At 37.7% G+C, this 22,409-nt stretch overlaps 1 protein-coding gene across 10 annotated transcripts in view; it reads left to right on the top strand.

Moving 5' to 3' along the window:
• The window catches only part of EPS15 (epidermal growth factor receptor pathway substrate 15), a 67,013-nt gene extending 45,182 nt beyond the window's left edge, over nt 1-21,831 (top strand). For 6 of the 10 annotated variants that reach the window (XM_068198715.1, XM_068198714.1, XM_068198713.1 and 3 more), the window contains 14 exons: nt 1,176-1,248; nt 5,889-6,050; nt 6,662-6,859; nt 8,710-8,907; nt 9,467-9,544; nt 9,892-9,982; nt 11,266-11,301; nt 12,137-12,273; nt 13,921-13,990; nt 15,198-15,274; nt 15,770-15,932; nt 18,639-18,817; nt 19,374-19,424; nt 20,672-21,831. In XM_068198715.1, coding sequence (XP_068054816.1) covers nt 1,176-1,248; nt 5,889-6,050; nt 6,662-6,859; nt 8,710-8,907; nt 9,467-9,544; nt 9,892-9,982; nt 11,266-11,301; nt 12,137-12,273; nt 13,921-13,990; nt 15,198-15,274; nt 15,770-15,932; nt 18,639-18,817; nt 19,374-19,424; nt 20,672-20,818 — 1,660 coding nt within the window. In that variant the 3' untranslated portion in view covers nt 20,819-21,831. The remainder of the gene's footprint in view (nt 1-1,175; nt 1,249-5,888; nt 6,051-6,661; nt 6,860-8,709; nt 8,908-9,466; nt 9,545-9,891; nt 9,983-11,265; nt 11,302-12,136; nt 12,274-13,920; nt 13,991-15,197; nt 15,275-15,769; nt 15,933-18,638; nt 18,818-19,373; nt 19,425-20,671) is intronic. The other 4 variants (XM_068198717.1, XM_068198721.1, XM_068198722.1 and 1 more) reach the window with 3 other exon arrangements.
• The last annotated feature ends 578 nt before the right edge of the window (nt 21,832-22,409 follow it).

Below are 22,409 nucleotides of genomic sequence, written 5' to 3'. Positions count from 1 at the left end.
CAGAGCAAATATTCATTTAAGATCTGACATCTGGGTTGTTTTTGTTTTCCATTGTGTGTGGTTTAGCAGTAAACTAAAACTTCCTCAGTTTGAGTAAAGAACTTAGAGTAGACCTGCTTTACTTCAACACAGAAATGCTTTCTTCTGTATCAAATAAGAGTAAACAAATAAATAGTTTTAGATTGATTAACAATCTGCTGCTATTAAAATAGGAAGTTTTGTAATTTTGGTTTATACCAGTAATACAATCCAATAGCTTTTCACTATGGTATTTCATTTAGAAATGTTAGGTTTATTGTTCAGATTCTAACTTAAGTGTGTGTGTTGGTTTATTAGCAGAGACCTTATGAAAGTATGTATCTACAGAAGATTGTGTAAAAACTGTAATGCTTAATGTTTTTCTGCATCTACAGAAGGAGAAAAGATTCCATATGCTGTCTAGAGAGAAACACTCATGATTTTTTTATAGCAGTAACACTTCTGAGTTGTATGGGTTTGTTCCCCTTCTTAAAGCTATTGTTATGTCTGACTGATGAGAATTTATTGATGATAATTCCCCTGTCATCAGCAGTCACTTAAACTTGAATAAATGTCTGTAGAGGCAGGCTTGATATGACACAGCAGATCACTCTGTGTGGAGTGTCTGAGCAGATCGTGATTCCAGCAAGCCAAGCCAACCTTCCTGCTCCTTCCTGAGCTTCCCGAGAGACAGATCCAAAATCTGACAGGCAAGGGGCATTAATGGGCTCTGCTGGCCTGTGGGAGTGTTCCCTGCCTGCTGTGAGCATAGGCATGGCTGTGTTTGCAGGGGTTAATAGATGGAATCTGATGCAATCCCTCCCACTTTTCCCAGCAGTTTTCATTAGACAAGTGCTCCATAGCAACAGTGAGATCACTGGAGACAGTATTTCATTGATTTCTGCCTCCCGCCCCCTTCCATTTTTGAGCCATTCTTATCGCTGGAGTGCAGTTGGTGGAAAGACAGAGGGGTTTATGCAGAACACTTCTGTGGGCTTCTGATTGTAAATAATCTGGAAAGCAGAAATCCCTCACATCTTTTTTGTTTAATGTTTCACTATGTATTTAAAGAGAGATACAGGCTTAGGGGGCTGGATAACTGTACCTGCTGTAGCTGATGTTCTTAAGTATTCTTGCATTGTTTGCTGGTCTTCCAGGGAAAAGAATAATGTAGAGCAAGACCTGAAGGAGAAAGAAGATGCCATCAAGCAGAGGACAAGTGAGGTCCAGGTAAATAAACCACCAAATTATTGTTCAGACACCTGATATTGCTGAATTGCACCATGTGCTGTTTTAATGACAGTGGGATTACTGAGTCTTTAGATCATGTCACTTATCCAGTAAAAAGAAAAAAACCTGGTAGCTAAGAAAAAGAATGCACTTTGAAGTGTATTTTCTATATAATTTTGGGGTTGTATATATTTATATAAATGTGCAAGCTCCTGTAGGATATATAGCATGCATGGAGTTTTAAATGAAAAATCTTACAAAAGGCTAGATTTTTCTTTCTTTTTTTAAGCAAGATTATCTACTGTGTAATTAAAACTAAAGAGGACACTGTAGCACTGTAAATTAATTAATAAACTTAAGTGGCTGAATTAAAAGGGCTTGTGTATCGGGCTGCTTCTTAACAGGCACAGTAATTACCAGCTAAGGAGAAATGTTGCTTCAAATTAATTTTGCCTAATATAAGTCAATTTAAAAAAGAATCTGTTGATTTTTATTTGAAAGGATGATACTGAATTTCTTGAATATCTGAAAATCTAAATTTTCAAGTGTTTTGCAGATGTTAAAAATTATGCAGTCAGCATCAGTGTTCAGAGTGCCGACAGACTAGCCAAGCTCTGAATTAAATATTGCAAAGCAATATTAAATTGTTAAACCAGTTAAATTTTCAGTTGTTGTTTTAAAAAAATCTTGTGTGATATCTGACCACTTGTATTTATTTCTAAATTTATTTTAAGAATCTATCATTTTCCATAATCTTTACTTAAGAGCAAATAATGCAAGATTTCGGCATTTCCATTTCTCTTGGGCTGAAAAGGAGCTAATGTGCTGCAAGAGTTGTGAATTTTGTGCAGGGTTATTGAATATCCTTGGAGTCTGGATGGTAATTAATAGTGTGACCTTTGAGGAGATAATCAGATGCTGGCCTGTTGGTCATGCTGGCAGCAGCTCCTGCAGCTGCAGGAATGCATGGGGAAGTTGCCCATGCCTGTGCTCCAGGGTCATTCCTCTCCCCACCCTGCAGATTTCCCTTTCCCACTGTTCACAGAATTCTCAGGGGTATTCCTGGCTTTGCACACAGGATTATTTTGTTGATGTCTTCTGGAATCTGTGTTGGCTGATGTGAGGGTTGAGTTCTCTGATGCCTTTGCACAAAAGGTTTTTAAGCTTGATAAAAACCTTACCTTGAATGTTCCAGTGTCATCCATGTGTGTTTGATAGGCAGGAGCATCACAGAGTCCCCTGAGTCTCTGCATCCTGAGCAGTGGTGCTGGGAGCAGCTGTCTCAGGTCTTTAACCTGTTAGTGGTCACACAGGCTATTGGTTAAATATAGTTACAGAGTTCTGCCAGTCTGCAGGGAAGGAACAATCTATTATTGGCTTGTCTGAAAAATGAGAAACCTCCAGGATGAAACAGGAAATGGCTGCAGCATTTATTTAATCTGGTGGCCCTTTACCTTTTCTTATTCCTGACTGGTGGAGGACCTGCATGTTTCCACAAACTTTCTAGAACTTCAGAGAATAATGGGATCGATTAAGGATATCTTTCCCTCATGCATTTTTGTTCAGGTTTTATTCTAATGAGGACATTTCTAAAGATGGTCTACCAAAAAAACAGTTTGCTCTAACGTGCCTCCTTGTTTTAAGCTAGTTTTTTGGCACGACACTTCAGGGTTTCTGATACCAGAATTCCTTCCACAGACCTGTTTGTAATCTCAAATATAGCCACAGTCAGTGATCAATCAAACTGATTTGTATAGGAGGAGGGAAAGAATGACAGTTTTTTTTCTTCTATAAAATAATTTCTAAACTGTGTAAATAGGTACTAAAAAGCAAAGGTAGAAAAAGAGTTGTAAGGAAGATGTAGCATATTGGTGGGGTTTAATGTGCTAGTTAAAATATCAGCTCTTTAGCAGCAGAGACTAAGAGGTGTTTCCTCAAAGTTATGTGCCCCGAGTATCCCTCAGAATTGGATTTTCTTTTTCTCTGTTGCAGTGTACCCATGCCATTAGAAAGTCAGTGAAGATTTACTTCTTTGTCCTCTTGCAGGCTTGACATTTTCTAGCACATGAATTGTCTTGGGAAGGACAGGCTGGCAGACTATTAAATCCATTGTCCATGGAAATACAGATTCCTAAATTTCCTTATCCAACACTATATTGGCATAAAGAGTTACAATGATCATAACTCTAATACAAGGATTGTTATTACCATCAGAATGGCAGTTTGTAACACCTCAAGTATTAGTGGTTCTCATTTAGAGTCTCATTCAGTGCTTGAACATTAAGATGCTGCTTCTATGCTGAAGGGTGTTCTTTGAAATTGAAGCTTAATTGGAGCCTGGTTTACTTCATGAAGAGGCATCTTTGAGTATGATAGCCAGTTTTGTGTGTTGTATCTACTGCAACCTTTAATTCTGGAGAGGTTAGGTGCATATGTGAACAAAAACTACCACAGGTTTTGGGTTTGGTTGGGTTTTTTTCCTTCTTTTCTCTTCTGGCAGCCATCAGGCTTAGTTAGGTCTCTTCAGTGCTTCTCTACTGCTGTGCCTAGGACAGACAAAAGTGGAGGTGATCTATATTTAGCTTATGTGGATGTGAATTCTTGCTTCCTCTAGGAAAAAGGAGGCTGAAGTCTCTTTAAGCTGTGACTTTTTTCCTCCACTGCTTGTGCTAACTGTCAGCTGATCCTTGCTTTTCAAAGCCATGTGAAAATGAATGGATCAAGAGTGTCCCAATTATTCAAGTCAGTAGCTGCTCTGAGAGCTTTTTGTTTGCACGCTGGTTTTTCTCTCATGGCTTAGAAATAACCAGCATTTTTCCTAGTCTGACTGCTGTGTACTGACATACTCTTCACTGAAATTCAGATTTTATTTGGGGAATTTTTGTGGGGGACTTTTTGTGTTCCGGTTTGGGAGATTTTTTTGCATGGTTTTGTGGTTGATTTTTGACGTAAAAGCATCTGTGATGTATCTTTGGGTAGCAATCTCCAGTTGTCTTGAGGTTACCTAATTCCCCAGCATCTGACTGCTGCATCATATGCCTTTCTATTCCTATCTGGCTTTTTGTCCTCATTATGTGGAGGTGTTAGCACACAGCACATGGATAAACTGTCTCCCTCACCAAAAAGAACCCAAACAAAACACTCCTAGAAAAGGAGAGCAGGATTATGCCTTAGAGCAGCTCACAAATGTATGATCTAATCAGAATTTCACATCTACTTGCTTTCTTATCCTCCATAATTTTTTTTTTTGCTCTCTGTTCATTTTTAGTTGTTGATGATTATTCTTGAAATTGCTGTGTTTTCTCAGAAAGGTTGCAATCTTCTATTTACATCTAATACTTTTCATTTTGTATTAATCCTTTTTGATCTCCTTGTATTATTTCTTCCTCTTGACTTTGACAATTCTTTCTTCTTCCTAAATTCTTTCCTTGACATGTTTTTCAGTCTTGTCTCTGCAGCTTGTTGAAGTATAACCATTTCTGTTGCTCAGAAATGAGCTAATTATTTTATGATGCTACTTAATGTACTTAAAACACAAGACACATACTTGCTGCTCTTTCATAAATCAAAAGATTCCACATAGTTGTGTATGAAATGTGCATTTTTTTTACCTGTACTGGTACATAGAAAATAACTTTTTGGCTGATACTTGCAAAATTGGAGGCAGGAATGTCCTAGGAGGCAGTACATTTGGGTTAATGGTCTTTCATCATGCTCCAAGAAACAGTTCCTATTTTTGGCCATATGTTTTTGAAGGGGGAAGGAGCAGAATAAAGGATTTCTATTATGACAAAATCCCAGAATGTTTTGGATGGAAGGGGCCTCAAAGCCCATGTCATTCCAGCCCCCTGTCATGGGCAGGGTCACCTTCCACTATCCCAGGTTGCTCCAAGCCCCATCCAACCTGGCCTTGGACACTTCCAGAGATGGGGCAGGCGCAGCTTCTCTGGGAACCTGTGCTGTGGCCTCAGCATCCTCACAGAGAAGGGTTGCTTACTAATGTCCCATCTAAACCTGCCTTCTGTCAGTGGGAAGCCATTCCCCTGTGTCCTGGAACTCCATGTCCTGATAAAAAGTCCATTTCCAACTTTCTTGCAAGCCCCTTTTCGTTCCTGGAAGGGGCTTTAAGATCTCCGTGGAGCCTTCACTTCTCCAGGGTGAACAACCACAGCTCTCTCAGCCTGTCTTGATAGCAGAGGTGCTCCTGCCCTCCGACCATCTTCATGGACTCCTCTGGGCTCACTCCAACAGGTCCGTATTCTTGATAAGAAACTCAGTAAAACATCGTGCTAAAGCACAAGATAGAGACGCTGTAGCAGCCTGAATAAAGACAACTTTGAAATTCAGAATGAAAACCTGACCTCTCTGGGAGGAAAACAGTTCATCTGTGTGTTGGTGTAGGATCTCAATACTTCAGCGAGATTTGTTTTACTGAAGAAAAGCAAAGGCAAGCAAGCTGATTATTTTTATGTCATTGAATTAGAATCTGAGAGTGCTTGCTTGTCTGGTATCCATGTGAGCTTCTGGAAGATAATTTGTTGATACTTTGAAATCTGGGTTAGCACTGCAGTTTGTACTGTGGAATTCAGTGGTTAAGGGGAGAGAGGGAACAAATGTCAAGCTGATGTGTTTTATTTCAGGATCTCCAGGATGAAGTAAAGCGGGAGAGCAGTAATCTGCAGAAGCTGCAAGCTCAGAAACAGGAAGCACAGGAAACCCTTAATGATCTTGATGAGCAGAAGGCCAAGTTGGAAGAACAACTTAATGACATCAGGCAGAAGTGTGCAGAGGAGGCCCATTTGGTAAGGTCTGGTGGCCAGTACGTGTGGGAAGCATAAATGCCTTGCCTTGAAGAGCTCAGCCTTGCAGAGTTACAGTTGTTGGGGCAGGAAAAAACCTTTAATGAATAAATAGCCTGAGTGTCAAGGTTTTGTGACCAACAGAGCATAGGAAATACATCACTTGCTTCAGTGTTCCTAATTTAGTGTCAGTGTGTCAACAAACATATTGAGATATACAAATAAGGCTTAAAGCAGTTAGCAAAATTATGTTACAATATAAATGTAGTTAGAACCAGTAATTACTGTGACTGATTTCTTAGTGGTTAAAGCAATATCAACTTATGTAGCTATTGTATTTCTTTAAGATATGAAATTATCTTCTCAATACTAGAAATATCTGTTTTGGTCAGAAGAGCAGCTAAAATACTCTCTTCTTATTGAGACCAGTAGAGAATTAACTATTCATTTGGGTATGATCTATAATATCTGCAACAGCTATGAGATTTTTTTACTATTTCTGGTCATAAATAATAGTATTTGGATGTGTTTGGAAGTGTTGTTTGGGTTTTTGGGTGTGGGTTTTTTTTTTTTTTTTTTTTTTTTTTTTACTTTAAATGCTATTAATGCTTTAGATTGCCATGCTGAAGGCTGAAATAACAAGCCAGGAATCAAAGATTTCAGCTTATGAAGATGAACTGACCAAAGCCCAAGAGGAGCTGAGTCGCCTGCAGCAAGAAACTGCAGAGCTTGAGCATTGCATAGAGTCTGGGAAAGCACAGCTGGGACCTCTTCAGCAACATCTGCAGGATTCACAACAGGAAATCAATTCAGTAAGGCAGTGTGAAAGACCCACCCCCCAAAAAATATTTTGAGCTGGCAACCTTTAGTGTGGTTTGCCTTAAAGGGAAGGCGTTGTTTCCTTTTTTCTTCACTGTTTGCTCATGTCTTTGGTTACTTACACATGTGTTCTGTGCTAGTAGTTGTTAGGATTTTGAGAGGCTGACTTAAGTCACTCCAGATACTTCATGGTCTTTCTCCAAGTTTATTAATTAAAGGGTTTAATTTATTATAGTCCATAAATAATTTGTCATAATGTAATGAATGAAAAATGGATAATGCAGACTTAAATTCTCTGTGTCCAGTAGTTACTGAAGTTTTCATCCTCCTTGGCCTGGGGCTTGCTGTCACTATTCTTTAATTGAAGTGAAGTTGGTATAAAATTACTGATAGCATTTACTTAGTGCATTGTTGAGGGGGGAAAGTGAGGTGGATGGAAGAAGAAATTGGGTTGAGATGAGACACTGAGAGGCAGAGAGCCCTGTGCTTCCAAGTGGCTCCTGTGCACCAACACTTTCAGTTTCTCTCTGTAACCAGTGATTTGTTACAACTTCAGTGATGCCTAAGCTTGCACACCCTTTCCTCATGGTTCTCCTTCCCTGTTGCCAGCTGTGTTATGTATTAGCCACTCACACTGGTACCAAGTTGAAAACAGAAGACAAAGCCTACCTTTGAACCCTAGAAATGGCCGACTTCAGAGTTGGTGATTTCACACAATTCACATCTGTAACTTGCTAACAAGTCTTATAACAGTCATAATTTTAAAATATGGCTTTTTGTTTAGAAACTGAGAAATAAATGGATTTTTTCATAATTTCATCACAGCTGGCGAGAAGGTTCTACCACTACAGTGTTTTTATATGGCAAGAGGTGGTTGCCATGAACAGATTTGAGACTGATAATATAAGTGGTTATGCTTGACTGTACTACAGACATTTTTTTCACTAGTTTTTATAGCAGTACTCCTGATTTTATTGCTCTTGACTCCTAAATAAGGAACAGTAGGTGCTTTGGTGCTTTAGGCAAGATTATCTAATGGCTGGTCTGAGGTCAGTTAACTTGAAAGACACCTGGTGGTGTCTTTGCTGACACCCCAATAACTCTATTAGCTGACTGACCTAGCAGAGTTCAGTGGGATTTAGGCACCCAAATATCTGACTAAATTTATTATTTTGCATAACCTGCCAGATCCAGTAATTCCTTCATAACTGGCAGGTTGGTTGTAAATGTTTGCTGTAAGGCACTGCATTATGCATCTTGCTGAAATAATAACATATGAATATAAGTGTCTGCTTAGGAAGATATACTTGGCTTTTGTAGACTTCAGAAGTCATGTGGGAGATGATAATGAAATTGTAATGTTCCTTCTTGGAAGATGAGAATTCTGATAAAGCATCCTTTTTAATTTTGAGTTTAAGGAAATTGCAAATACATAATCTAGGGAAAAAAAACCCAAACCACACACACACACAAACCCATGTTGAAAACAAAAATAAGAAAAAAAAGCCTAACCAAAACTCCCCAACAAAACTAAACAAAAAACCCCTGAAACCTTTGCAGTTTTTCTGATGAGTTTGAATAGCAACAAGTCTTGTTGCCAGTGACACAGTCTTCTTCCTTGGCAAAAGGTGTGTTCTTCAACCACTCTGCACTTGCTAAATAAAATTTCTGCTTATCTCTCAAATTTCACCCTTGATTTGACAGAACAGGTTTTTATTATATTTGCTTTTGAAAATAAGATTTTCAGACATACATCACCCACCTTATATTTAGATGGGGATGGCCATTTACTGGCTTCCATGTGCTGCCATACTGATGCTAATACATGTAATTCTGTTTACAGGTGCAGACAAAGCTTCTTGAGCTGAAAGAACTGGAAAATAACCAATTTAGTTGGCACTCTCAGCCCCATAGTACACTTGTTAATGGAACTGTGGATCATTCTAGTCTTAGCAACAGCAGCAGTGAAACTGCAAACCTTAATGAGAATGCTGAGAGGGAAAGTATAGCAGAAGAGGAGCAAACAAACTGTGTGTCTCCAGTGAGTAGTGTTTTGCCTACTTGATCACCATGCATTGCAGCTGTGAAGTTGGAATAAGTTAAGAATGTACCAAGATTGATTATGTTTTTAAACACTTGCACAACTGAAATTTCAGAGTGTTTTTCTGAGGGAGTGGGTTTCCACATATCTGAAAGTTCATTAGCAGAAAAGGAGGTAATTTTAGTTTGCCTGGAAAATAGCAGTAACATTTTTTTTCTGTATTTTCAAAGCAAAATATCATAAATTGAATAGCAGAATTAACATTAAAGGAGAGCAGCTGTCTCCACTTGGTGCAATGAGAGCAGAATAAGGAAAAGTACAGAAAATCTAAAACTGTCTTGCTTTAAATGTTCCTCCTTATGTCTCAGTAGATTCATGATTGATTTATTTTTTTAAAACTTTTACAGGGTTTATGGAACACTAAAGTATGTGCTATAATAAGCATGAACCTCTTGAAATATGCTTTTGTATATTCTGTGGTTACATTTTAGAACTTAAAATTTTATTGTGCAGTCTTGTATTTACTTATTTATGGTGAATTGCTTTTACCCTTGTACAGGTAAGGAATAGTCCTGAAACAGCAGTCTCTGTAGGAGAAGAGAAAGAGACCCCAGCAGCAGCAACTGTTACCAAAAAAGTGAGTTTCTTCAGGTTTGGGGGAGGAAAAAGTAGGTTAAAAAAAATCCTGGTTAAATCCTGACCATCATCCTAGGCTTGCATGATGGTCATACAACAATAGAGGAATAATTGTCACTTCCTACTGGTTTTATTTAGTGTGATATCTTGAAAACATTTCATCTTGTGTAGCAGGCAGGTTGTTGAACAATATTTTGGGTCTCCATTGATGAATTATGTAGAATTCCAGCTGTCTCTTTGCTTTAAGCTTTAAGAAACCGCTGAATGGCAACAGGAGATGACATAAGTGTTCTCCCTCCTTGCAAGTCTTAAAAATTTAATATGTTTCTCTCCGTCTGCATTGCCCAGGAAGATCCATTTGATGCTGAATCTCATCCGTTGCCTGATCTAGTTTCTGAAGCCAGCTTAGAGTTCTTCCAGTCTGACCCTTTTGTTGGCAGTAAGTAAACATTTCTCTCTAAGTGCATATTTGCAGAAATGGGTCTTGTGTGAATGCATCAGACTTGTCTTCACCTTGAGACTGCTCTTTATAGGATAAATCTGAAGATGTGTGGGTGACAGGAGCGTGGAGCCAATAGCATTACAGAAATGGACGCGATAGAAATAAGAGTTGCGGGGTCTTTCTCCTTCCTTGATCTGGACTTCCTAACGAGCTCTGAAAATTGCTCCTTTCCCTCATTGCTCTTCCTGGGGACTTCTCTTCCCCATCCCCTCCCTGTCTGTGCCCTGGTGGCATTTTGGCTGTAAAGGTGTGGGCAGGCTTGTGCTAAGTGTGGTGTCACTGATCTGACTGACAGCCCCTATCCACAGACAGGTCAGAGGAGGGTTCTCTGGGCTGTGCTGTGGGGAGGGTGTGGGTGGTTCAGAATGAATGGCTGTGGCCTACTTGTGGGGAGTTTGGCTCTCAGAACAAGGTAATATGGAGCTGCACCATCTGTTCATCTTGTGGATGTGCTGGGCTTTATTTTAAGAACTTGCCATTGACGAATGATGTTGCTCTGTTCTTATTTTTTACGGAAGGAATGATCTGCCTATGTGGAGCCAATTGGGGAAGGGGAGTTAATTTGAATTAACTGCTGAAGCAGATGTTTTCAGCCACATTAATATGATTTTACATGCTTTCAGATCAACATGGCCTGATCAATTTAGCTTGTATTGCTTTGAAAGGAAAATAAGCTAAATTTCTTTCAGATCACTTGGTTTTTGAAAGAATGTCAGTGCAGATTGCATATTTCTAATGAATAAATTAAACTAATTTAAAACAGCTTGAATGTTTCTGTGTAGATACTGCTTGATTTTTGTTTATATTGAAGTGGTCTTACAGCACATGACGAGGCCTTTCTTTCAGAAGAGAAAAGGTCTGTCTGTTAAGAACCAAACTTTTGGACTTTGAACACTCAGTATATTCAAGGGTAGATACCCACAGCTAAGAGACAGGATATCTGTCTCTCAGATATACATGAGAAAGTAGAAATGAGTTAGGATCATGCATCCAATACTGAAATGAACACTTAGGAGCCACCATCCACAGTGTCTGTGACAATTAAACAAACCTGGGACTCATCTCAGTAGCTGGCCTGGATTACTGCAGTGGCAATACTGCATAATGTGGGTGTTTGTGGACAGCAGCCAGCAGAAATGCAGCCTGGAGATGGCTGATTCTGTGTGTGTTTCATGATGGTAATAAGCTGTTTAATGAATATTTGCTTTTCTTTTGAACAGATGATCCCTTCAAAGATGACCCTTTTGGAAAAATTGGTAAGTAACTTTATAACTCATAATGTGTTTGTTTTTCGAAATGGTTCTTGCTAGTGGGGAAAATTGTCACCACTTTCAGAGAAAAAAAGTAGGTGGAAATGCCACAAAAAGTCGTGATAGAATATATGTGACATTAACACCTGGCCTCTTGTGTAAAAGCTTTTCAGAGAAGTCAATTGCCAGTGAATTTTGCTCTTGTTGGAAGTTCCTTGGTTGGGATTTAAGTATGTGAAGGTGATGAACAGAAGGCCCCAAACACTTACTGCCTGCTTTATTTGCAAAGTAGTAGGAGTGTGGTCTTTTAAAGGTTCTTAACATACCAGCTTCCTTCAGAATCAAGTATTGAGGAGGTGGGAAATCTCTCTTTAGATTGGCTGTATAGGGAATGTCATTGAATTGTTTCCTTGGTCCTAAGTGGAGTTACTGGTGGTAGAAAAACCCAAATAACCAGTGGGAAAGCAATAGTAAAATAGGGTTGAGCACCAAGTGCCAAATAAGAAACATCAATTGGGCTTGGGAAGTGCAGGAGAGGGCAGGAGAGTTCTTAGGAGCATTGGGTTCTGTATAATGCTTCATTTTTAGGGATTTGGTTAAAGAACCTATATGCTGAGATGATTCTGGAGCTGCTGTTCTCATGATGTGCAGAAAACGTTGGCTTGTCTGATGTTTTGAATCACAGCATACAAATTATTCACAGGCAAATTTCATACCTCAAAGGTCCTTGGTCTCAAATGTGTCACTTTGTAGCAGTATGAAAAAGTGATACATTGTTTAGTTTTTAGGATATCAGCTTAGTAAAGCAAGCAGAAATACTAGGGAGATGTTTACTTCTTAGATCCCTTTGGTGGTGATCCCTTCAAAGGCTCCGACCCTTTTGCTGCTGACTCTTTCTTCAAACAATCCTCCACCGACCCTTTTGCGACTGCTGGCACTGATCCATTTAGTTCTGCAGACAACGTTAATAATACCACAGTAAGTATGGTGTCACACCTTTTACTGCTTTCTCTATGTGATTTGGACAAAATAACCTGTTTTGTACATTTAGACATGCTTTTAAAAATTGATATTCGGAAATCATATAAAGGTTACCTCTGATCCCCCAGCTCTGTCTTGTCTTTTTGTGTCCTATTTTCTATAAATAGTCACAGATGAAATAGAAGTAAAAATAAAAACATTTTAAAAGTATTTCATTGTGGATCTTCATTGCTCCAAGCTAAGAGCATTTGACAGTAGCTACTTAAGCTCTGTCATTATTTAACAATGATTTAAGCTCTGTTAAGCTTTAGAGCTCTCCAACAACTCTATTAGTTGGTGGAACGTAATAAATGGAAAGAAAGCCAGGATCAACCTCACCAAGTTATGTTCAGACATTTGATTTTTACCTCCACATACTATAGGATCAAGAGCTATGTGCTGCATTTTTTATCTGAAATCTGATGTGGTATGTGGGGTTTCCCCTCAGAAAAGTCAGATTTTTCTATAGGTGTATGTTTAGGTTTTGGTGTGGTTTGTTTTTTTGTTTTTTTTTTTTAATAAGAATCACCAAAGGTCTCTTGTAATGTGGATGCCTACTGAATGTACCTCTTTCAAGGGTACTTCAGTCTAACTTTTAGCTCACATTATAAATGAGCAGTTACTGAATAGTCTTGAGCCTTTAATAAGGTAGAGCTGGGCATAAAACTCTCTCTGGTGTAGACTAGAACTTGTTGAATATGTAATATTTAAAGCTGATAGACAAACAATTTAAGCAGCTGAAATTCTTCATGCCATTGACTTTGTCTCCATTCTTTTGCCATCTCCTTTCCTTTTCTGTGCCGTTTCTATTCATGCCTCACTTCCAGCTTTGTGCGTACGTAAAACATGCATAGACATATATAAAATTCGGATACATGTGGATTAAGAAGCAAGTTAAGTGTCTGTAGAGTGTGCCTGAGGGGGACCCACAGCAGCCAAGAGTGAGAAATCACTGCACCTGGCAGTGGTGGTCCTGCCCTTCCCCATGGTGTGCACATTGTGCAGATCTCAAGGTCATATTACACACCACAGCCTGCACCTCCAGCATTAAAAATCAGATTTCTACTTCTAGATTAGTGTTCTGTAGTACTCAGCACACTATCCTTTCCAGTCTTGATGTTCTAATGTAATCAATTCTTGGTCTTATTAAGCCCAAAAGAATTAAAAAACGGGGAGGTCAGAGCTGTGGTGTGGGATTAGCAGTGGATTCTTGAAATCGGTACTTCAGAATTGAAGTTATGCATTCACTCTAAATGCTTTACCACACCTCTCTGGAGTGTTGAAATCTTAGATCTCCTTGAAGATGGCTCTGGTTGTAGAAGTCTGAGACCAAAATGAGCAGTAGAGTAGTAATATGTTGCATTAGCTGCTACCAAGTACATTGCACATACTGTACCTTTTTTCCATCTTGTCAAAGTATAAATCAAAACAGAGAAGACGATTTTCTATTAATAAAAACCCTTGTTTACTGATGCTGATAAAAGCTATTTCCAGAACGTGTTATCTTACAACTTCTAAACTAAAATAAATAATGACTGTATTCTTAGATTGAAGAATCTTTTAAGCTGAAAACAAATTTCCCTCCAAAGGAATTTTTTATTTTAGACAGAGATATCAAAGAAGAATGACCCTTTTGCTCCTGGTGGAACCACTGTCACTACATCAAATGATCTAGGTAAAAGTAGATTGTACATATCCAGCTTCTCGGGTTTTATTTTTGCTTTTACTTGCTTTTGTTTCTAGTCTTATAATTGAATTTGCAACAGAGCGTTATAGGGATTTCCCGTGTTTTCTGAATTTTCCCTAAGAGTGACATAAGCTGCCTGTTTTCAGGGGGGAAGTTTGTAACCCAAAATTGACTCTATTTGTAGTGTGTATCACTGAAGACTGATTCCACAAAAACTGTTCCTCTGCTTTACTAAAACTGGGACAGTACCCTGATCTAAGTGTTTGGATTATTTGGATGGTTTGTACTGCTTCCCATTAGGGTTGTTTTCAGAGATTTCATGTTACTCTCTGAGTACCATCAGGATAGCTCTGCTCCATGAGAGCAGATGTGGAATACAGTAACTCCTCCACTGAGGTTTTTTTACTGCTCACGTTTACTCCTTCTGTGACCCTCTCTCATCTGAGGGCTAAAGATATTTCAGGGAAGGCTCTTAACTCCTGTTTTCCTAAACTGCGCTGACGAGTGATAACCCAAAACAGGAATCTATGTGTGATTTTGTACTGTAAACCTGTTCATTTTAGTTGTAGGGTCAAAATGGTGGTTTTTGGAGATGCAGAAGTGAGTATGGCACTTCCTGCTCTACTGTACAGTAGCAATTTTCACATATTTTAGGCACGTAAAAATGAAAAGGTACTGTTGAATTAGACTAGGATGATATGAGGTTCAGGTACTTGATTCCACAAGTGGGTCTTCAGTCAGAAAAGAGCTCTGGTTCATGTTCATATATATATATATATACATATACATTTTTATATATATATGTCTGTATATGTATGGGTGTATGCACACAAAAAAACACCTCTGTGTGTATACATACATGTATCTCAGTAGAACATTTCCAGTAGTATGGTTATTTGATATTTTCAGTGGAATTTAGTATTTTTTTGATGTAGGAAAATATACCAGTATTTCTTTTGAATTACTTCCTGTTCAGGAGATTTATTGTTCTTAACTGGAAGTTGACACTTAGAGTTTTTGAAAAAGTTAATTAATAACTTGGAGTGCTCACCTCATAAAATACTTCACTTGAATTAGTTTATGTTGCAAAAAATGCAATAGCTGCTATGTAGTAATAATGGTAGTAGGAATTTTTCTTTTCAGACTTTTATATTTAACTTTAATCTTATTCTTGGCTTGATTTGTGTGTATTTAGCTACAGACCCCTTTGCCTCCCTGTTTGGAAGTGAATCCTTTGAAGGTGGCTTTGCTGACTTCAGCACGCTGTCGAAGGTAATATGAAGCTGCTGCTACTCACAGAAAATGCATGAAACTGCAGTGACAAGGCAAAGCTTACTCAGTGTCATTACAGTTTTGCCACTACTAAACATTTATAATGGCTGATTTGCTTGAAAAAGAGGTCTTGATAGCAAATTGTCCTGAATTTCTGTGAAGAATGCAGTGTAATCTTTTTGGCTTGATAAGTATTTTCTCTCTATTTCCAGTGATACTATAATTGATTTATTTAAATTTGCTGATTTTAGCAACAAAAGTATTTCTTTTGCATGTTTAACTGCTTTCAACTTTACAGTGTTGTACACAGTAACCATTCCTGATTTTTCTTTCTGTTCAATCATCTGGAGTATGTGGATATGTGTAAAAACAAACAGAAGTCTTTTCTTTAGTCTTATTCCAAACTTTGAGTTCTGATTCAATACTGTCTTATTGAAGGAAATGTCTGGTAGCACTGCACTGAAAATGTGTGTGTTGCTGTTTTGTTTTTTGAAGGCCAACAATGAGGATCCCTTTAGCTCTTCCACATCAGGTTCTGTCAGCAGTGTCACCATAACTAAAAACTTGTTTGAGGAAGCACCAGCTAAAAATGAGGATGTTCCTCCTGCACTGCCCCCTAAGACAGGAACTCCCACCAGACCCTGTCCACCCCCACCTGGTAAGAGCTGACACTGAGATGGGGTAGCAGTCAGCTGCTTCATGTTGGCAGAGGGACAGGAATCATGAGGGGAGGGTAAAGGGCCTGAATTTAAAATGAATGAGCAAGATGTGAAACAAGTCCATTCCTGATCTGTTGGTCGTTCCCTCAGAGTTAAGTTCTGCATGGTGCTTGTGATCAGGGTTTGATGACACAAAGGATTTAGAAAACAGGAAAAAAGACTTGTTATAAGTGTGTGCAAGAACACAGCATAGCTGCAAATTAAATGGTTGCTAATGTACTACGCTGTGAATCTTGAATTAAATTATGCTTAAAGTGAGAATTTAGTGTGCTTTATACATTGCAAACACAGATGGGTTTAATGCAAAATGAACTAAATAGGGTTAAAGAATTGGCTTAGGTTTTCAGGTTAACTTTTTCTAGGTGGCCTTGCCAGAGGTCTGTAGCAGTAACAGTAATAAACCCAAGTTCCCTGGGCTGTTTTCTCTTCAGTGATAGAGGAGTTTCTGGGATGTTCCATGGCACAAACCACTCTGCTTTCCAGAAAAGGCCGTGATTATCATGCATAACAACACCTTCTTGTGCTTGCAGCAGGACCATATTACAACAGGCTCCTCACTCTCAATTTGTTTTTGCAAACATAGAAAAATAGATTTCTAGTATTCCTTTTAAAAATTCTGTCTTCTGTTTCATTGTCTTTAAAAACTCTACTGCATCATTTGTTTCACTGTTACACTATGTGGATGAGTCTTAAGGTGTTTTGAGAAACTGGCATGAAACTTAAACATGTATTCCTCTTTTCCTCAAAAGAAGGGGAGCACAGTAGATACAGGAATGCTCCTACTGAAGTTTAAACTCAGCTATTTAAGTTTCTAATGTTGATGTGAGATCTGGTTCATGCTAATGCCCTGCAAGTAATCATTTCCATTGTAAATAACATTAAAACAGCTGACATGGCAAGTGATGATAATTGGAATGTTTGATGTCGGTCCTTATTTAAACATAAAAAGGATTTCTGATTTGATTGTGTGGGAGTGGCTGTGACTTGGTGCACTTTTGGAAGGCAAGCTTCTAGGGGTGGAGCAGCAGCATTCTTAGCAACAGGTAATTAGGAAAAAACAGCTGGTTTTGATATGCACACTAAAAATGTGATTATCTTGATAGCCATTCCCAATTAATTATTTTCCTAATGGAAATAAAATCTGAGGTACTTAAGTGTAATTATTTCTAATTACTTCCTTGATTTGATTTGAAACAATGGAATGCTTTTTCAAAGAAATACCCAAAAATCTTTCTTTTAGTTCTTCTCTCTACTGGAAGGTGTGTAGAAGGGCTGTTGCCTCTGAATTCTGTTGCTTCTCTAGATACTGATAAACACTCTCATTTCTTGATTTTGGGGAAGATTTGGTGATTGTGTATTTTATATTCTTACAATTATTAACCCTTCCCATGCAAAAATAAAATTCCCTGGTTGTCATTTAGAGATGTTTCTCCCACATTTTTCAAGAAACAGGCAGGCATTGCTTGTGAGTAACAGAACTGTAAAATCACAGAATGGTTTGGCTTAGAAGAAACCTTAAAGATCATTCAGTTCCAAGCCCCTGCCACAGGCAGGGACACCTTTCACTAGAGCAGGTTGCTCCAAGTCCCATCCAGCCTGGCCTTGAACATTTCCAGGGATGGGGCAGCACAGTATCATCAGTGATACATGGATAGAACATCATCAGTGAGAGCGATGGCAGGGCTCTCTGGGAAGTGTCTAAGTAAATCATTTGTTTCCCAGGGGATGTTCTCCAAATCTCTAAATCATTGCCAGATGAGAATCTCTTTTCCTCTTATGAAGTAATTTTAGGCTAATTTTCAATAGTGATATGTGAAATAATAATCACCTTTGTTCATTTCTGTCGTTTTAATCTGAAATGGAAACAGAAGCAAGTTTTAAAATATACCCACTGCAAGTGTGGAACCACTTGCAGAACCTGGTAGTAGAATTCAAGAAACTGCACTGAAACCTCTTGTGTAAACAGTAACATACAGAGGGAGTGGAATTCAGCTTAGTTCTTCTTGGAAGTATTTGGGTTAATGTCCTCAACCGTGTTGAAAGTGGACTGGGGTTAAGCTGAAAAAAAAACAACAAAAAAAGTGGATGTTTGTCCCTGATTCTGCTTACTTGCAGCTTCCTAGGCAAGAATTAACAAAACAGCTCAGCCTCTGATTGCTTGTTATCATAGTCCTTGTTTTAAACTGCAGAAATTTCTGGTCTTAGCATAGGGAGAGGACATTATAAATGTAATGTATTTCTGCTCTCTGAATAAAATTGTGTTAACTTGATCCAAAGAAATAATAAAAGAGCCCTGCTGGAATGATTAAAGACAGTTGATAACCAGAAAACAATACTGTGCCGACAGAATAGGTGCTCAAAACTGTTAGAAGTTGTCTTTCCAAAGTAGTTAATTAATATACAGCTGGGTTCCTGACTCATTAACATACATGTGTTCCTTTTTACCTGATTACCCTTTCAGACAGTGTGGGCTATACCCTCATTTTTTTAAACTGGCAACCCTTCCTCTGAAACTACAGCTCTGCTAGTTTGTGGGAAGAGGTTGCATTTTAAGTAGCTTTTGAATGAGGTTTTTTTTTTTTTACTAGTTTTGGCATGTTATTACCTGCTATCTTAAATTCATTTTAAATTCATTTTAATCTAAGGGAAAAGACCTATCAATCAAATAGACTCTTCAGATTCCTTTAAGTCGAACGATCCATTTCAGCCTTTCCCCACCCCAGACATTCCCAAAGAACAAGAAGCAGATCTATTCTGTGATCCATTTGCTCCCACCAGCATCAGTAAAGAGGCTGACCCCAACAATTTTGCAAACTTCAGTACTGTGAGTAAACACTTTTTACATTTGTTTCAGTATAACAGCAGCTTTGAAATGTTCACATTGAAGTCTTCAGTCTAATTTAAATTATTAAAACATATCCCATGTACAAAAGGGATATTGCTTCCAGTTAAAACAGTGTTTACATTTAGTTTACAGCTGAGGCTCTCCTAAAACAAAATGCTGCAAAATGTTGTAGTTAATGTTTAAATTGCATTGGTTTTATGCCTCTTTTCATGGAGACCTTGTAGCTTTTAGAGGAGAGGATTTCAATAATATATATGTTCTAGGGATTATCCCTTTTATCAATTGTGTGCAGCAGATTAAAATTAAAAATCTGTAACAAGCACACTGTTAACTACCCAGTTAAAAATAAACCAAAATGTGATTTTAATTTAACTGTCACCGAACTGATGGTCATAATTTTAATGTACTGAAATACTGATAAACAGCCTCATAACAGTGTATGTTAATGAAATATAATCTGATGAGTTTTGAATGGTTAGTAAATTCCAGACTTATGCACAATGAAGTAAAATAGTAAGTGTCTCTTTATAACCAGAATTCATTTCATAGAAGTCGTGGTGTCCAAGCAGTAGAAGCAAATCTAAAGGTTTGTGCATGCCTATATATTACTTTTTTCTTTTGAGCTTTTGCAAGTAGAAGTTTTGAAAGGCATCATCTCACTTTCAAGCCTGTTAAATGCAATTTGCATTTACAGTATCTTGACCACACTGCCCTTTCTGTTCAGGCCTAATAAGCTACATGCTTGTTTGAAGTAAACTAAGGATTGTCAGGCTCTCAAAGTAGACTTGCACTGGTTGGTGTGTCTTGGAGCATGGTAACTTCTGAAATGTGGTTATCCATCTGTGGCAGTAGTTAGGGAGAAGTAGCAAAAATGCTTATAAACTTTGTGAAAGAAATAGTATTCTTTTCCAATACTGGAAAAAAAGATTATTTTCCAATTACTGAAAATACTGAGTGTGTATGGAGAAAACTTCTGCTTTTGTTTCCCAAAGAAGCAGCTCAAAGCAGAGACCTGGAGTTTCTAACCTCTAACCCTTTCAGTTAATGCTGGGACATCTGTGAGGACAGGGGCTTCGCCTACCTCTTACTTTTTCTGCATGTTTGCTAGGAAGAAACTTTAGCATAATCTTTTGTATTTTATTTAAGATAATGCCCTTACTTCCTACTTCTCTCTCTGATTTATAATCATTGTACCAGAGGTATTTAGTTCACAATCAGTTCTCATCAATATACTTGGAAATAATCTGTTCTTTTTTTCCCCTCTCATATCATGCTTTCTCTTTATTACTACCAGCCTTCTAATTCTACAGTTACCCTTATAATTTTGCTGCTTCTTGGCAGCAGTATTTGTTATCTACACATGCAGAAACAGTCTACAGCTAAATTTCTGCAGTCATTTTCACCTGGAAAAGTCATCCCTAATGAAAGCAGGATAAATCAGGATGGCCTACAGTGTGAATAGGAGTGTGCTTTCCAAAATGTTCTCCTGATTTATTCAAAATTTTTCTTCTATGGATTGGTATTTATCCAGAATAAAACTGTATTTAATTTATAGCACTTTCTGCTCAGTAACATTTTTGAAACTTAAGACTGAAATTTGAAACATGGCATATTTCATTAAAATACATCAGTTTGATGGCTTCAGTGAACTTCTTAGCAGTTAAACCTTAGACTAAGCCAATTTAGTCTATTACAACTACAAAACAAGTAATATTTGAAGGCTAGAATATATACAATTATTGAAAAACTAATTGTCCCTGAAACTGAATGTTTGGACAGTAATAATTATCACTGTATTATTAATCTGTTTTATTTTGTCTTTTAAACTTGCAGTATTCTACTGAGGAAGACATGATTGAATGGGCTAAGAGAGAAAGTGAGAGAGAAGAAAAAGAAAGATTGGCAAGACTAAAACAGCAAGAGCAAGAAGACTTGGAACTGGCTATTGCACTCAGTAAATCTGAAATATCAGAAGCATGAAGTTTAGAATAAGATTTTATCTGATGTAAACTGTTTTGTCCCTTTTCCTGAGTACCTAACCTATTTAAATGTTAATCAGAAAATGCATATGTACAAGAAACTATGAAAGGTTATAAATTTCTGAAAGTGATGTGAATGTTTCTGCTAAATTTAATCCTTTTGGTTATTGTTTGAATAATTGTTAAGTTTAGCATTCAATTTCTCTCAAGTTTTCAGGAGAGCAGCAAAGTACTTTTCCCAGCTGAAAGCAAATCAGTTTAAAATGCAGTTAGAGAGATTGGGGTTTGACTGTAATCTATCAGCAGTTGGTAATTGAGCATAAAGTGAACACAGCAATTATTCTGTCATGGCTGACTGTCTCCCATCAAGCAGTTAGTCACTGGAAACCTTTTATCCTTCTGAAGGGGTTTTAGTAATGCCAGAGTTGGAGAGTGCTTTATTTTATATGTATGCATATAGATTCTTTTTCTCTTCGTTGAAGATTTTATGTTGGGTTTAACATAATCTTCATGAAGTCCATCAGAAAGAGTATGTCCTTGTGAAACCTTCATTGCTTTTCCTGAATGATCATAGGTTTTAAGACAGACCTGTTATTTTGTTTCATAAAGCAATTAAGCTGAAAATTCATGTGCATTTGCTGTTGGCTAAGGTGACTGGCAAGTTGTGAGACCCCACTGCTATTTGAGCCACTTTTGCCTGTGAAATATGCGGCTGAACTGGCAAGTTAATGAGTTCCATTTGAAATAGGATTGAAAATAGAAAGAAAAAACAGGTAGTCTGATTTCTATTTTTTTTAACCACAGTTGTTTTCTGTATATGTAATTTATTGAATGCCAACTGATAGTTGCACCTTAAACTGAATGATTTCTGAATGGTCACTGAGTCAGAGTAGGATTGATAGAATGTTAATGGAAATAACTTAAAGAAAATAACTTATTGTTCATTTTGAATGAATTCTATTTGGAAAATCAGTTTCATTAAAATAATTCCAAAAACAATAATCTTGTGCCCTACCTAAGAAAAATGGATGGCAGCAGCATAAACATCTAGAAGTTTTTTTTTTTTCTTGCACTTTTAACCTGTGGTATTTCTTTTGAGGAAATTGAAGTCTTTCAACACGAAGCACTGGGGCAAAGGGGGGGAACTCAGCCACACTTCAGTATATTTAAGCTCTTCCCATTACCTGTCAATGCTGCTGTTGCATGAGTTTGAGGGTTTTCAATTTTTCAAGGAAAAAATGAATAACCTGACTGGGATGGTTTTTGTTTTGCACTGGGAGATGAGCATTTAAACACCTGCTCAAAAAAAAACTTAAAATTTCGAAAGTATTAAATAGTTATAACTTATCTTATACATCTTTGTAATGAGTGTACACTAATCTTGCAAATCATGCTTAACTGGATTACATAGTTTCTTATCTTTTGTTAAAAATGTATACTCAGTGGACCAACACAATATTATATGTATATATTATATATATATTCCTGCTTTCCTTTATGGAATTTAAAGTTTTGAGTCATTTGATGTTACATTTCATGTTACTGACTCTGACTATAGAACTTTTACTCAGACTACCCACAAACCACTGCTG

This window comes from Anomalospiza imberbis, chromosome 9 (assembly GCF_031753505.1).
Source record: "Anomalospiza imberbis isolate Cuckoo-Finch-1a 21T00152 chromosome 9, ASM3175350v1, whole genome shotgun sequence".
NCBI classification, from domain to species: Eukaryota; Metazoa; Chordata; class Aves; order Passeriformes; family Viduidae; genus Anomalospiza; species Anomalospiza imberbis.
Note: the sequence above shows the minus strand (reverse complement) of the source record. Positions and strands in the feature narration are given on the sequence as shown.